This window comes from Momordica charantia, assembly GCF_013281855.1.
Source record: "Momordica charantia cultivar OHB3-1 chromosome 1 unlocalized genomic scaffold, Mcharantia_2.0 BLBB01000001.1, whole genome shotgun sequence".
Taxonomy (NCBI): Eukaryota; Viridiplantae; Streptophyta; class Magnoliopsida; order Cucurbitales; family Cucurbitaceae; genus Momordica; species Momordica charantia.
Genome location: NW_028275157.1, coordinates 19,725,441 through 19,742,476, shown reverse-complemented (window position 1 = coordinate 19,742,476; position 17,036 = coordinate 19,725,441). Strand labels below are relative to the sequence as shown.

At 31.8% G+C, this 17,036-nt stretch overlaps 2 protein-coding genes across 2 annotated transcripts; one reads left to right on the top strand and one right to left on the bottom strand.

Annotated features, from left to right (window-relative positions):
• Positions 1-271: 271 nt before the first annotated feature.
• On the bottom strand, positions 272-1,202 carry LOC111005363 (E3 ubiquitin-protein ligase RHA2B). Its single transcript, XM_022276836.2, has one exon. It carries the CDS (start codon positions 987-989, stop codon positions 504-506), a length of 486 nt encoding a protein of 161 aa, XP_022132528.1. The 5' UTR covers positions 990-1,202; the 3' UTR covers positions 272-503.
• A 12,104-nt stretch (positions 1,203-13,306) lies between these two features.
• Positions 13,307-15,893, top strand: LOC111005282 (short-chain dehydrogenase RED1). Its single transcript, XM_022276731.2, has 3 exons — positions 13,307-13,691; positions 14,159-14,318; positions 15,293-15,893. The coding sequence occupies exons 1-3, from the start codon at positions 13,355-13,357 to the stop codon at positions 15,648-15,650; spliced, it is 855 nt and encodes a 284-aa protein (XP_022132423.1). The 5' UTR covers positions 13,307-13,354; the 3' UTR covers positions 15,651-15,893.
• Positions 15,894-17,036: the final 1,143 nt, after the last annotated feature.

Sequence of the window (17,036 nt, the reverse complement as noted above, 5' to 3'; positions counted from 1 at the left end):
CCCACCAACTCGCATCTACCCTAGTAATAAGTTGTATAACTCCTGGCCCTACGGAGACTAGAGGCTTATCACGATTCACACCACTAATGGATCGTCTAATTCTAGCCAACATCTTCCTGACAAAGAAAAGTTGTTGTAATTTGGATGGTTATTTTATTTTTGGAATAGATTTGGGTTTGTTGGGATCAAAGGTCCCCGTCAAGATGTAAATTGGGTGTCCCAAGAATTAATGATTTGTTGACGATGAACAAGGAAGAGTAGAGAGCAATCATGCAAACAAAGCATCAAACAGTTGGCTTGCGTAATTGCAAGTAAATAGAAGCATACACGATTTTCTCGATCTAGCTACAGATCAATCGAACCAGAAACGAGCTGTTCCTAGGGCTATTGCTCGTCAGTGAAGGGAGAAACAATATTCCTAGTTAATCTACAGAAAATCGACATTTATGTTACTTGATTCTATTCTGTGGTGGACAAAATCATCAAATTGTGTGTCCTTATCCCTAGAAAAATCTATATATACTATTACCATGTAATGCCGATAACAAAAAGATGAGCTCCTCGTCGCTGCCATCGTACTCCACGCGGTCCCGCAGCCTGTGGTAGCCGGCGACCACATCGTCCGGCAGAACCTTACTCCGGCAAAGCGGACAGGTAGCGAAACAGAGTTTCAACCAATTGTCGAGGCAGTCCTTGTGAAAAGTGTGATTGCATTGTAATTTCCGTACCTTATCGCCTTCCTCAAATTCAGAGAGGCAAACGGCGCACTGATCGGCGGGACTCGAGGTTAGCTTATTGGAGAATCGAATCGTCGGATTCCTCTCCTCGATCAATTTAAAATACTGCGTCGTCGTGATTACGCGCTTGTCGGCGCCCGGCCTCAATCCGAAGATCGTGCGTATAAGAATGACGAATTCGAGAAGTAAAAGCGTGAAGAAGACGGCGGTCATTGTGTGGAGGTGGGAGAAGAACTCGGAGAGAGCTCCCATGGCTGCTGCCTGCTGGATACTGGATAGAGATGGACGGGCAGATTCCAATAATTCAATTCTTTAATTTTATACTCTATTGAAAATTTTTAGCCTACACCTACACTATAATATCCAGCCTCTGTTCTTTTTTCCTTTTTCTTTTCTTTTTTTTCTCTTTTTCTTTTCGACTGAAAAGAAATTCTGACTCGTGGATTTATATAATTTCTGTGCAACCAACCTCAGTTCGGTACACGTGGATTCCCTCAAACCGTGTTTACGGATAAACTACACATTGTTAAATTATAAATTATGATTTTCTTCCCCTAATACTCCTTTTAATATTTTATTAATCTACCTATCTTCATTCCATGCACATATATTATTATATGTATATTAATTCAACTCTTAAGTGTTTAATTTTAAAATCAATGTTTTAGTCTATGAAAACCTAATTCTGTATATATATTTTTAGTTAGTATTTAATTATATAATTAATATTAAAAATTAAGTCTGTATATCTATTGACAACATGAGTTTACGAGATTCTTCTAAATAAAACAAAAAAAAATTAGTATACATATGTTATTAGACCACCTAAAAATGGAAAATGTTTTGACAGTTTATTTATTTAAATTTTTTAGTGCAAATTAATTAATGATTTCCTTTCATGGTAAAGCACTCTTTTATGGTTTATTGTTACAAAGAAGTTAACATTTAAATTCATGACAGTATTTTTTTTTTCCAAAACTGTCATTTATATTTTATTTTATTTAACCATATAAAATAAAATTATATTTTTGTTCTTTAACCATTATGTAAAAATTAAAATTAAAAGTACCCATATACTTTACATAGGTTATGACATTTAATTACCCGATTGAACACTTCTCCAATTGGTCTTCAATTAGTTTTCAAGAGGTATTAATTCTGTATAGATCAAAAGTCTAATACTAGATTGATTAAACTAAATACGTGGATTAAAATATATATTTTTTCTATATTTTCTCTTGTACAGTCATCTTAGATATCACAATCAAATCGTTTACTTCAATTGAAACTTTCTTATATAAAAGATTACATTTTTATTCAAAATTACCTCGTATTACATATTTTTGCAAGTGTCTGCCACCTTCTCAAATGTATTTTTTTTTTAAAAATCATTCTTGAGTAATTTTAATTTAACTAAAAATCTGTTGACAGATTAAAATTTATTTATCAATGAACTAATAGAGAAACATGGTTTTGTAAAAATACTAAATGAATTAATCATTTAAAACAAATTAATAACACATTATTTCTTATAATAGAAAAAGGCCAAACACAATTTTGATTAGGCTTGAGTTCTTTTTTCTCTTCTCTTTTAATATCATTTTGGTACGTGTATGTTGTTATGTATTTATTTATTATTTTATTATTATTTTTTTTTTTTGAATGAGCCAACTTTATTTAGCTTAAAAAAGTCAGGTGGGCTATATTGAAAAATATATCTCTCCCGACAATTATTTCTATCTAGAAAATATTGAAACTATTAACCAAAACAAGAAAATTGGCGAGCACAAATTTAGCCAAACCATCGGTTGCCTACAAGTATAGAACCATTAATGTAAATAGTTAAAAATTAATTTATTGGTTAAAAAAGTTGTTGGGTTTGTAAAATTCCCATGTCTCTCCCCCAGTATTTTTCTAGCCTGGTTCGATTGGCCAAGTCAAAAACATCTTCCAGTTGGGTTTTTCTTTTTCTTAAAACTAAAATAAATTTATATTAAAGTTTTGACAATAGAAATTAAAATGATCTATTTTAAAAGTTTATGATCAATGAACCTTTTAAAAATATATAGATTAAAATAAATCAAAATTGAAAGTGCAGTAATATTTTAGCCCATACAAAACACATCCATTTAAAATTGGCTATAATTTTTATTTTATTTTAAAATTCCCTTCTAAAAATTTTGTTTTTCAATGAAAAAGCTTATTTGGAAAGTGGAAGCAGCATTCAGTAATTTCTAATATTTTTGTGATTAAATTTCACATTTTGTAATAAACATTCTACAAAAACATTGTCTCTATGTCGTCAAATTTTAGTAAACTAAGCTAAAATTAAATAAAAACAAATTTTGTAACCTATGACATTAAGAAAATTTTAAAACAAGTATACATGTACCACACAAACATATCTATATGATAACCTTATTATTATTATTATTATAAATTAACCAGTTTTTTAGAATAGTTAAATTTATGACCTAGCGATGTATAAACTGGTTACCAATACAAACATGTGTTTGTGATTGTATTATGCTATGTGAGTTGAAACTTTAATGACATTAATTTGAAAATTACTCATAACCAATTTTAATTAAAGATTTGGACAGAGAAACAGAGGGTTTGAACTGGATAATGAAAGACATATGGTTGATCAATACCTAACCCAATGTTAAAGTTTCAATTTTTTATTTTATCGTTTTGACATGAACTATATTCAAAGTACCACAAAAAAAAAACAATGTTATTATTATTAAATGCAAACGACAAAGTACCGTTTGCTGGGGTTGGGTTTGGTGTCGGATAAACGACCCTAATTTTGTTCTCCGTTTTAAAATAATTAAAATATTAAATAATTATTATGAGTATTGTCTATTGTGGGCGACGAAGTTGACCGAGACTCGATCCGTCGGAATCGTATGGGGTCCACGACGACACTGTCGTTCCATCTTTCTGTCCCGCAATCCTAAATTTACTGAAATTACCATTACCGTAATTCCAAAGCCTCCAGGGGGGACGAAAATGTCTTAATAATAACTTCCAATAATTATCATATTAGAGAAACTACTTGTTTTATGAAAATTTAGTCCAGTAAACCGAATTGACCTTTCTTCCAAAAATAAAAAGATATTTCAGCCAGCCTCCTCATCCGAAAATGACTTTCTTGTCCCGTAATACAAATAAACTTAAAGTTGCATTCCAAATTATTTTAAATTTTATAAACGTTTTTTTGTTTGAATTTTCTAGGAAATATCTTGAGAATGGTTACAACAAAAAATGTCTCTATCAGTATCAGTCTCCTTTGGCCCCTCATTTTAAGTATATTGGTGCGAAGATAATGGTAAATCTAAAATTTTACCATGACAAAAAAATGTTAATTTGTAATTTGAACTTACCAATGCTTAAACCTAATAACTATTTTAATCTTTGTTTTAAATTGTGAAAAGTATAGCAAATTTAACTCTTCGATACATTTTCATTTCTGAATTTTTTGAAAAAAATATTATGGTTAGAAAACATGTATTTTTAGTATGAAATAATCGACGAAATTTAGACAAAAACAACATTATAGTTTGTTTTTTCTTTACTTAACTTCGTAAGTTTGGGTAGATTTTAAGTTGAGATATTTTATTTTTATTAAATTAGTGAGTTTTTGTGGATTTTTGTTCTACAGACACAACAAAGGCACAACTTTATAGAGAGGAAGAAATCAATGACCTAATATTATTTTGTCGATCAGAGTATATAGTTTACGTAATTTATTAAAATTTAAAAGGGGACGTGCCCTCTAGTCCATATAGATCCGTCTGTGGAAATTCTTTTTTTCCTATATAAACTTGAGATTCTCATCTTTTATTTTGTTGTAAAATTTTTCATTGTTTTTAAATAAAACTAATAAAACCTAAAAGAATAACATCCACCTTACATGCTTCATTTATAACTTTATAAAGAAACAACCTCTTTATTTATTTATTTTTTAATAAGAAGAAACGACCTTGGCCTCTTCAATCTAAAATGAGGTAAAAATTGTGTTTTTTTTTTTCATTTTAAAATCTAAATGATGGAGATTTTCTCTAAATATCTATGACGCAATTAAAATTTAAACCTTTCAGTTTTTATAAAATATTATTAATTAATATGGTTAAATATAGCCAATAATCTTATCCAATATGAGGTACATCCAAGTGTGTGTTAGGTTGCAATAAGGTTTTCAAAATTTGATAAATAATTATTAATATGAAATTCCATTGGTTAGGGGTGAAACTGAAAATATACACGTGTCCTTTTAGACAAGAGTTCAAGCCTCGTATGCGACAAAGACAAGAGGAACTAGTCAAACATGTTTAAAGCAGAACCCAACTCAATTTTAACCTAAGAGGAAGATCGTCAGTAGAATATCCACTGCCAGTTGACAGGATGTCACTTCACATTGTATAAGATCTATTGAATGACAGGTACAGATGTCATAATCGCAAAGCGACGCTTTCCTAATGCTCTCCTTATAAAATGTGGAGTTATCCCACAATTACAAAGGTATGCGTTCTTTACGCATTTTACTAAGCTTAGCTCATACCCAGCTCGAATCGAATACTAACTTAAACTTTAATGTTAAAGATTAATCTATCAAGGACTAATTCAGGTGAACATACCATGTGTTATTAATTCCATTTTATATCAAAATTCAATGAAAAGGAATGAGAAATAGCAAAAAAGTGAAACTTTAGTTAAAGATTTGACTTTTTAACAAATTTAGTTAAACTTTTCTGTCTATAATTGTTAGGCGGATCTAATTCTCTGTTTGTTGATTTAGGTACCCGTGAATGTACTAAAGGCATTGTTGGAATTTGAAAATGACAATTAACTTTGTCAAACAAATATTTTGTTCTCTCAATTATCCATTTAATGATAATTTATAACTAATTAGTATGATATCGCCGTTGAATAATTTATTATGTGCACGCAAGAGACGTGAGGGAAGTTATCATTATTATGCCCTTTTGTCCATAGTACTTTACCTTCTTTTTTTCTTTTTCATTTTTCACATGTGATATTTACCACCTATGTTATGGTGTTATAACATGCCTTCAAAGTTCAAACTAAACTAACTGGAGAGGGTGGTACTTGGTAGTTATTGCAAGATTAATTTGACAATTAATATCAAACTATGTATGATGTCAGATTTCATGGACCACCAACAATAACATTCTTAAATGTTGGCTATTTTATAACCATAAATTACTCATTACTACTTTTTGGTTCGTGCCGTAATTTTGAAGTATCTATTTTGGTGTTAGTGCTTTTAAAATTTACCCAGTTTCAAAATATTCATTTTAATCTTTGTACTTTAAAAAAGCAATTCTTTTACAAAATTTTAATTAATACAAATTATATACACGAGGAAATTCCTCGATACAAGAAATTTCACGAATGTATTGTGAGGTTTTAAAAGAAATTTAGAAGTAGGAAATGGTCCCGGCCCAATCAAAGAATACAAACCAAACCAACGGGCCTTTCGCCCGTATACCGTTTTGGTTCGAAAGCAACGTAAGAGAAAATGCCTTTAAACCTAACCATCCAGATTTTTCTTAAAAAAATAAATAACGACAAAGACCCAAAGCAAAAAGCGATAAAAATTAAAATAATAAAATAAAACAAAAGGCAGACAACCTAATCTCATTCGCGATTCCTCTCAACTTAATGGAACTTCCGTACTCCGTAACTACGTACTTGATCTCATCAATCTCCTTACAAACCGATCAAGCCAATTCTTCTCAATCTCATTTTTAAAAATTAGAAATTTTTTATTCCACAATATAAATTTGATATATATTGAGATATGTCATATTTTTTTTTTCAGAATATGCATAGCTGTGACTTTTTGTTTGATTTGGATCATACTTTTTTTTTGGTGGTAAAATTTTTAATTTTTTTTTTGCTATTTTTAAAAATAAACATTTAATTTATGTTATTTGAGTAAATGGCTCTAAAAATTATTTCAAATTTTAAATCCTAAAATGGAAAACTCGTTTTCAGTCTTCTCAACATCTTCTACATTATAAAGTTATTAGAATTCTTTAGATAATTAAAATGAAAAAGAAAGCCGTCGGCGAAAATTGAGTGCGTGAATTATGAAGAAATGGACTTTTAAAACCTTTTCTTTAAGTGGAATGCAATGCAATAATGACAAATCAAATCAATTTAAGAAAATAGGAAAAAAGTGCTTCAGAGTCTATCGCCCAAATCTTCTTCCGTATGAGCACTTTTTTCGTAGGCGCTGAGTGTACGGGCCAATAAGAGCCCAACACGTAAGCGCAACTTGGTCCTTTCCATTTAAAAAATATCTACGGCTGACGTGGCATCCTCACGGTACGCGTGGTGTCAGTGCCGCACCAAATGGAAACCACTTCTTTTTTTCTTTTTTTTTTTTTTTTTATTTTTATATATATTTTTTTCAAAGTCCAAAAAGCTTGGGTTTCCCCCACCGTTTTGCCACTCTTTTTCTGTGTTCCCATTCAAAACCATCCGGTAAACGGCAGCAACCGTTTTCTCCGCGTTTGGGGCAGCGATACCATACATTAAATTAATTGACTTCCATTATGCACTTTAATAATTGATTATCTCTACTTTTTGTTTCTTTTCTAGTTTTAAATTTAATGCTATTTGATTTGTATGGTTGCTAATTAAAATATAATGAGATCCTTTTCAAAATAATAAAATATGGCTAATTGTCAGTAGGACTAAGTCTTATTCTCGCTATCGTTGAAAATTTGACAACTGATCATTTAGAAAAAATAATTTATTTTACCTTTTCCCCTCTTTATTGTCAAGTGAGGACAAGATTAATATCGATAGGTAGGTGATGGAACTCATTTTTCTAGACCATCTACTTTCTTTTTCTAGTCCTAAATATTAATAAACCAATTTTATGCTGGTTATAATATAATTAGGTTAGCTATCTTCTTTGTAATCACAAATGAATTGAAGATGAGAGTTTTTTTTTTCAATAACAAAAGTAAATTTAAACCAAAGAAAGTTCAGTTAGAAATATGATATAAAGCCAGTTAGAGAGAACAAAATGTCGGTCTTAGGTCACAACGGATGAGAGATTAATGTCTAACCTCTCAAAATTATACAAGTCCACGATAGAGTCATAGACATCCATATTTACAACTAAGATTTTTTTTTTTTTCCGTTGCAAAGTTTAATTTAAAGTTCTCTTTCTATGTAAAAGAAAATTCAAATGAAGAAATCAAACTCTTCTCAAATAGTTGGAAACAATTCGTGAGATCACGGTCGGAACTTGGAAGTCAAATATAAAGATGACCTCAATTACAAGTTTAGTTCATAAATTTTTAAAGTTTGTGTTTAATAAATCTAAACATTCAACAATTGATTTTGATTTTGTAATAACAAGATAATTATCTTTCAATTTTGTATCTAAGATTTAAGCTAAATTAAAAAAATTTTAATACACAAAACTAAAAATTTAGGAACGGGTTAGATGCAAAGTTATTAGATAGAAAAATATTAAGGTACTTTTCAATCAATGTCCATATTTTATTGTCTACCATTAAAAGAAATTATTGGTAGTCGACACTATCCGTAAATATTTAAATTATTAAATTAAATACTATTAAAGTTGATAGAGTTATTAGATATAAAGGGTATTTAATACAGTACACTGCTGACTTTTACAAATTACAAAATACACAAATTTTAAAAAATTATGTTTTCTAATACAAATATGATTGAGAAATCGAGGGTTAAGGCGACCCCTACTCTAGGGGCCAACGAAGCCCGTAGGCCCTAGTAAGTAAATTTCGACTATAAATAAGTGGGGGTTGAGTTATTGAAACCCACAGATTAAAAAATAAAAATAAGAAAAACAAAATTAAAGACAAAGGCAGAGGCGTTCATGTCGTCCATGGGAACCAGCTGCGCTAGGGTTTATGTGATGAAGAAGAAGGCGGAGGAGAAATTGCAGAGGATGGAGCAGGAGAGGGCCGGGAGAAGAGAAGATTCCGTCAACCCTTCTAAAACCGCTCAATACGGTGCCGCCGTCGCCGGAAAATCCTGTAAAAAAGTCCATCCCGGGACCCTAATTGGCCTTCCGGCCGCCTCTTCGTGAAACCGGGATCTGGCTTTTACTTTCAGTTTCAGAATTGAAATTCTAAGCCAGAGTAGATTTTTAATGCTTTTTTCCTTTTTTCGCTTTATTTTGTCTCTGCCTTGGCCCAAAGGCTTGTGTAAATTTTGAACTTTCTTTGGTGGTGTATCTGAATTCTGACCAGAAATGATACAAAGAAAGCAGAAATTATGGCCTCTTTTTTTCCCCCATCTCCACTTCTTTTCTTTTTCTCTTCTTTGGGATGCGAATCCAGAGTTTGGTTTGGTACGATTTTTGGAAGGAACTTCCATATGTTAAAAATAATTTTGAAATTTCTGAAAAGCTCTTTAAACAAATTGAACTAAATGGTGTTTTTTAAAAAGTGTTTATAGAAGAAATATGCACCTAGGAGGTTCTTTTTTTCTTTTCTTTTCTTTTTTTTTTGTGAAAAATTCTATGATATAGCACACAAATTGAACTAAATGTTTCTTTTAGAAACTAAAAGAAAAACTAGCAGATTTAGATGCCAACTTTTTTTTTTTTTATACAGGTCAATTATGACGAGATGCATTGTCCTTTCATGTACTCTTGAGAATCAAGATGAAATTTGGATTATTTTCAATATCTTTGTTTGTTGGGCAAAATTGAACTCCACTTCCTCTGCATCCACGAAGACAATTATCTTCATTGAAATAATACATTATTGGTGAAACTAAAAACAAATTCAATTCGAGTACCGTTGTCGTTGACATCATTTGTTGATGCTAAATTATGGCCGATTTTTTCCATAGACATTTATCAATAATGACAACTCCATTGATATATAATAAATTTAGTTTTTTTTAGGAAATAATAAATTTAGTTGTTAGTTTAGAAGTTGTCCAAAACATCACAATCATACTTTTTTCTTATTTTATAATTTCATGCTTATTAAGCAAACTTGCGGATTTAAAACATAGAATTTGGTGTCCTATGGTTTCATTGTCGATGATGCATGAAGTAAATTCAAAGATGGACCAAATTTTCCTTTACTTGTAAAAGCAAAAAAGAAGACACCCTCCCCTCCAGGGAAATGGAAACCCATTATTTTGAGCCAAAGGCGAGGGAGGTCAATTTTGTCTCCTAGGTGGAGGATTTTCTTATTTTCAGTATTAAGAAAAATCTTTCTACTTGTCTGTGAAATTGTAAAATTATTTTGTATGCCGGTGGACAAAAATTCATTCATCTATCTTATTTCATCATGAGTCTTGCAGTTAATACTCTGTTTCACGCCAGATTTAGGAAACAGATATAATTTGCAGACTAAATACAAATTGTATTAATTCAGTCCATTGAATACGATATTTAATATTTATCTTTTAATTTTTTCTTTAAACTTCTTCTTCGCCTTTATATTTGAGTTCATTCCTCTATTTATAGTGTCTTATATATGTTGATTTGGTCTCACCAACTAAATTTGTGCTAACTTTGAGCCTTGCTCTAAGTTGAGTATTCCCAACTTGAGTTTTGGGCTTAGTTCATCTTGAGCTTTTGGTCATCTAGTTGATTCTTTAATGGATTTTGACTTTACTCGAGTTTGTCCTTGATTACACCATTTTATAACCTCAATACGCTTTATTGGATTGTGCCATTTTTATTTGAAATTTACCACTCAACAACTCTCAATTAATGTTTTTTTTAAATATTTTTATATCATTCTTTAAATGACAGCGAGAATGTGGATGCAGCTACTTTATATTATTTTATATTACAACAAAGAGAATAACAAGTTAGACGGATGTTGAAAAATTCATGTCGAACCTAACATAATTTGATTAAAGTATAATTGACTACTTTTTTTTTAAGTATAAGAGAGAATCTAGGTGGAAGATTCGAACTCACGACCTCTAGTCGGATATAAGTACCTTAATTTGTTGAGTTATGCTTAGGCAATGTATAATAGACTAAACTAATAATCACAATAATTAAGTTAAATTTTGATAAAACCTAGCAATTCGATCTATTGATAAAAGTCGGTTGTGTGTTAGAAACATGCTGTAGACTACAAAAACTAATGTTCACATGAATATGATTAATGATTTACTTATAATCGAAGGCCTAATAAGAACATTATTAAAAAATAATTCAACGGTATTCTTATTTACAATCGGTAAGTCAAATCAATCAGGCAGTCGTATTTTTGTTCTGACAGAATCCCTATAAACGACCAGAATAAATTTGGAGGAATCAGTCTTGGTCTGGCAACGAAGAGCTTTTCGCTTTTTCAATGGCAATCGGAGCTCCTGCAAATCGACGGCGGTTTCACTCTCTTCTACATCATCACGGCGCCTCTTCTCCCGGCGGAGGCCGGTGGCGCCGGAGCTACTTTCCTGCTTCGCAGTTTCTGAAATCGGCGACAATTTCTGGCCACATTGACGAAGATTGTAAAGTTCACGAGGAGGAAGGAGTGCCGGAGAACTCATTTTGACGGTCACAGAAATCAAAGCAAATTCGTACTCTGAAAATTGATCGTATTCAATGGATTGGCTTGTTCGGTCTGTGAATGTGAGCAGTGAATTTTTAAGAGGGGAAAAAAGGAAAGCGACGAGGAAATGGAAATCTACGTATTAGGACTTAGGATTAGGAATTCGACTGTAAAAAGGATTACGAATTATTTATTTATTATTATTATTATTATTATTTTTAATTGTTATTATAGGCTTTGGCGATAAATTGCCCATTTATTTCGTCATATATATACACGATATTCTTGTTTATATATAGTTTTATATGTAATTAGGTAGATTTTTGTTATTTTTTCCTAATATTATATCAAAGTAGGAATTTGAAGCAATAATGTAGTCTACACGTGACTGTGCTCGAATTCACCTGCAAACTTTTGTTTTAAAGTATGTATATATACAATGTCTAATATTAAACTTTGTAAATAATGTCTAAAATGAAAATTTATACAGGAGTAAATACCTTTATGAAAAAAAAAATTAAAGCTACAAAAAGCATTAGATCTGAACATATTTTTTTGGTCCTAAACTTTTATTTATTGATGCGATGGTATTCTTAATTTTCTAGAAGCTTTAAGTTTTGGGCCTTCCAACATTTTTTCAAAGGGCTACAAAATATAAAAATAAAAATGTTATATTTCATTTCTTTCGAGTTAGAAGATTAAAGTTGATTTAAAAAATTAAAATAAAGATCAAAAAATAGATAATGAATAAAAGTTTAAGACCCAAGATGATTTTTTTTTTCAAATTTAGAGATTCAAATATAAAATTATAAAGGTTAGGTACAAAATTACATTTAACCAAATGATTAATTTATAAAAAAAAATTAGAGAAAAACTTAAATTCTAGCTTCAATTAGCTGGACCAATTTTTATCTAAAAATTACAATCTCATTAAATTAAATATTTTTAAGAACATTAAATTGGATCTTAAAGTTCGATTCACTGTGTAACCTTTTTAACAATTCTTTAAATAGTAGTCTAAAGCCTAATTTGGTAAAATTAAACATTTAGGGCAAAAATAGACTATTTCTGGTAAGCATTAATTGATTTTTTACTTCCAACGTTATCTATACTATATATAAATGGGGAGAATCTTTGCCTTCCATTTTTACCTTCCACTTTTTAATAAATATCTATTTTATCCTTGAAACTTACGTGGGATGCAACTGTTTGGGTCGAGGTATCTGTTGAGAGAAGTGATGTATTCATTCACATATGGGTGCGATTGATAATTGTTTATATATAATATAATAGACCGATGTATTTTTTTAGATAGATAAGTTAATCCAAGAGATGTGATTGATGAAATGATATATCAATTTCCAAATAGGTGTGATTACAAATATCTATATAACATGAAAGAAAACACCATACATAGAATTGTGTATTTTTTCTCTCTCGAAATATTTATGAAGGTTTTTCTCTTGCAATGAAAATTAAAAATTTTCGTTATTTGTGAGAGAAACACTAAAGATCCAAGAATCCATAAGTTTATTTGATTTGATAACGAGCTAGAGTATAAAATTACATTTTTATATTAATATATTAATGATTTATTTTAGTTTATTAATGTTCGTATTATCTGTAATATAGACTATTGATTGTTGCTGTACATGTGTTAACTAGTTTTAAATTTCTTATTTCATGTTTATTTTTATGTTTATGTCTTTATTAACCATTTAAATTTTCAAAAATTTATTGACAAGAGAAAATTATCCAGGTAAATATATTCGTTGAGAGAAGTTAATCCATTGGATGTGGCTGAAGAGTGTTATCATCCGCATAGTCTGTGATCCAGACTACGATATGAAACATTACAATCAAATGGTAGGGATGTATGTATGTAGGAGAATGTATCTTTCTTATTTTGCCTTTTAAGTTTCGTAAATTCATATTTTAATTTTTTAAACATCATTTTTAATATATTTGAAAAACAAACATTTAATTTCAGGTGGAATTGATTATTGCTGGTATAAATAAAAGTTTGTAATCATGGACTGCTGAAAGAGGGAGATGGAGTTCGCCGGAAAAGAAGTGGTTCTGATCTCCGGCTGTTCCGACGGAGGCATAGGACACGCCCTGGCTCGAGCATTTGCCGGCCACGACTGTGTGGTGGTTCCCACCAGTAGGTCCCGGCGGTCGATGGCGGAGCTGGAGCAGGATCCTAGGTTTTTCTTACAAGAACTGGATGTCCAGTCGGACGAGAGCGTGGAGCGATTAACGTCTCTCGTCATCGAAAAATTCGGTCGAATCGATATTTTGGTGAACAACGCTGGAGTTCAATGTATTGGCCCCATACCCGAAGTTCCTCTCTCAGCTATGCAGAACGCCTTCAATACCAATGTTTTTGGTGAGCTACCGAATTACTCTTTTTTTTTTTCTTTTTAAATTCTGATTCATTCGTTGTGGAATTCGTTCTCCTCTTAATTTCAATCCAGCAGAATCAAATGATAACAAAACTAGGGATTTGAAATTGCAAATTGCCTGAGCCCCCAATATAAGTTCAGAATTGATTATATTTTGGGCATTATACTTGTTCATCGGTTCTTATGGATATCTTCTTGTTCTGAGATTAACATCTGATTTGATCGAATAATCAAAATTCAATCTACTTCTACGGAACCAACAGTGTCGGCTGAGTTGCTAAGTTGCTCGTTTCGTTAAAAACAAGGCTGCTGTTTGACTGTTTGTGTCAAAGTAGAAAGTACAGTAGAAATTGGGAAGAGGACGACATGTCCAGATATGAGAGGGCGGTTTTCTGAATTTGATGATATTAAATTAATATCGTGATTGATTGTACCAATTTTGGGAGTACAGGGACTATGAGATTGATACAAGCGGTGGTTCCTCACATGGCATCACGCAGAAAGGGGAAGATAGTGAATTTGGGAAGCGTGACCGTAATGGCTCCTACTCCATGGGCTGGTGCTTATACTGCGAGTAAAGCCGCTGTTCATACCATTACTGACTGTCTGAGGTAAGGTTTGTAATTGTATACCCCTATCTGATTCACATCTAAAAATAAACAATTGATGTTTTTTTTCATTATCTTGCCCACAATGTGTTTTGCCTAGATTTGTTGCTGGTCTTGTTTAATCGACGCATCTTCTTGTTGTGGACCCTAGTACAGTGCAATTTTAGGATGAACATTGTGAGATATTAGATCCTAGCGTGGTTATACTCGAAATCAAGATCTCGGTGTAGTGCAAATGGGTAGAAGAACACTACGATGTTGCTGTTGTTTTAAAATCACGATGTTTATCCATCCGATAGCATTTGGGACTCTAAAACCGCGATCTTGTAACTTAGATTTGCCATATCAGCTCAATTATCTCTCGATTAGTTATTTAATGGATATGCTAGTGGAGGGAGTATTGAAGCCTATTCACGAAAAATTTAGGGGTAAAAGTGCTTAATTTTGAAACTCCAGGACCAAATAACACTAGAAAACTTAGTAACCAGAAAAGTAGGTTTCCTTTTCTTCCCTTTTATAGAAAAATTAATGTACTCTGGTGGTTGAATTTGATCTAAGTTTTTATTTCAATAAATTGAAACTTAAACTTTTTAACCAGTAGCTTCATTAATTCATTTGCCGACTATTTTATAGGTTTATTTGGGGTGTGATAATTGCTGTTGATATTTTTAGTTGGATTCGTACATTTTTAGGTAAGGTCCAATTTATTTTACTTGGTTTTGAGTCTGAGGTTGGGTCTAGTTTGATCCTGGTGTTTTTGAGCTTGATTCTGACACATAGTTTGGTCCCTAACTTTTCGAGTTGTATATAATAGAGCCGGAACTTTAAAAGATATTTAATATTATTCCAAATTTTTAAGTTTCAAAAAATTTAGGGGATGTATTATTTCATATTTAAGATTCAAGCAGACCTCCATTTGATTGAATGAGATTCAATTTGCATCACCTGCTAATTATAAATATTTATTGTGATTGAAGGATGGAGGTGAAGCCATTTGGAATCGACGTGATCAATGTGGTCCCCGGTGCCATAAAATCGAACATCGGAAGCTCTGCCGTAGCTGGGTTCAATGAGATGCCGGAGCTGAAGCTGTTCAAGGCGTTCGAAGGTGCAATTGTGGCCAGAGCCAACGCCTCGCAAGGCCCCAAGTCCACCCCCACCGCCGAGTTTGCCGAGAGGACGGTGGCCGCCGTCCTCAAAAAGAGGCCGCCCCCTTGGTTCTCCTATGGCCGCTATTCCACCATTATGGCCATCTTGTACCATTTGCCGATCTCCCTCAAGGACTTTCTCATGGGTGCACTCTCTAAGAGTTCTGGGGATCACAACCACAAATAGGTTTTACTTTTGCATAAGATTTGGTGCCTGGTGGGCAATGGGAATGGGAAAGCTTTTATCATGGTCCCGTCTTTGAAAATACTTGCCTCCTCATAGGTGGGGATAGTCCCCACCAACCTTACCTAACAAATGTTTGACAATTAGGGAGAAAGGCAAAAACAGAAAATTATTTTAAAAAATAATGAATTGACAAATATTTAATGATGGAAATAACATGGTTCGTTTTCACCGGTGAGGATCTAAGTATATTTTTTTCCGTTCTACGCCTTGTGGATTGGGGTGTCTCTTTATCCTGACATGTGACATGGTCCCTACCAATGGAGCTAGAAGATATTTTGAGGAAATGAATCTATCTGAATTTTGGACTTCTTAACATTGTTATCTTCGATAGAAGATTAGTCTTTCATATTGCTTGATGATGAACATTGGATTGGACACTGATTGAGTTTTGTGTCCGCATAACAGCTGTTGGTTGAATTTAGTGCGATGGTCTCAAGTTAATTGCTTCACTACCAGCAATTGGATCTTCAATTCACAAATAAGAGCCAGAGGAAGAACACGACGATTGTGAAGGAGAAGATGGGGTGAAGAATAAAAAGCTGATAGATGTTGGTCGAATCCGATTAACACACTTAGACCCAGGTTAAACCCAATAATCGACCCCATTTGAAGTTGTTCAATTAACCAAAATGGAATAACATTCAAAATTTATACACCCAAGTGAAGTTAAACGTATAATGAGATTTGGACGTATGACCAAAAAGTTATTTTAGAAAAATCTAAAAAAAGTTTTGGGTATTTTTTGGAAAAATACTTAATATGCTATTTATTTATCATAAGAAATTGTCTCAAATTGAGTCTAGCGGTAGAGAAATGTAACTGACAATATCAGTATGAGTTGGGATAACTGAGTTGGAATAAATTTAATCTTATAGGGGGTAGGGTTCCTTGAGTGGTTTTCTTAAAATTTGTTTGTGTAGAACTGAATTTAATCAATTTTGTTATTAACCATAATAAACATGTTTAAATACTATTTTGATTACTTATGGCTTTAGTTTCAAAACGTCTATTTTGGTCATTTTAGTTATGAGCAACTTCTTAAAAGTACAGGAACCAAAATAAATGCTTTAAAATTATAGGGATAAAAATGAATCAAAGTTGAAAATATATAAATAAATATGAACGTTTTGAAAATATATGAAGCATAATGAGCTAAAACTGAATGAGTAGAAACTAAAAGAGTATTTAAACCTAATTTGATAAAATTAACTCATCACCTATTTTAATTTTATCTTTGTTCAATAACTATATTACAATTTTTTTTTACTCTCCACTAATTTGTAATAAGCACCAAATTGTAGAGAACCGAGGAAAAGAAAACTTTTC

Bases quoted from the DNA above. Each gene is read 5' to 3' on its own strand.
- LOC111005363 (XM_022276836.2), bottom strand. From the start codon at position 989: ATGGGAGCTCTCTCCGAGTTCTTCTCCCACCTCCACACAATGACCGCC.
- LOC111005282 (XM_022276731.2), top strand. From the start codon at position 13,355: ATGGAGTTCGCCGGAAAAGAAGTGGTTCTGATCTCCGGCTGTTCCGAC. The intron at 13,692-14,158 runs GTGAGCTACCGA...TTGGGAGTACAG, and splicing joins CTTCAATACCAATGTTTTTG to GGACTATGAGATTGATACAA. The intron at 14,319-15,292 runs GTAAGGTTTGTA...TTGTGATTGAAG, and splicing joins ACCATTACTGACTGTCTGAG to GATGGAGGTGAAGCCATTTG.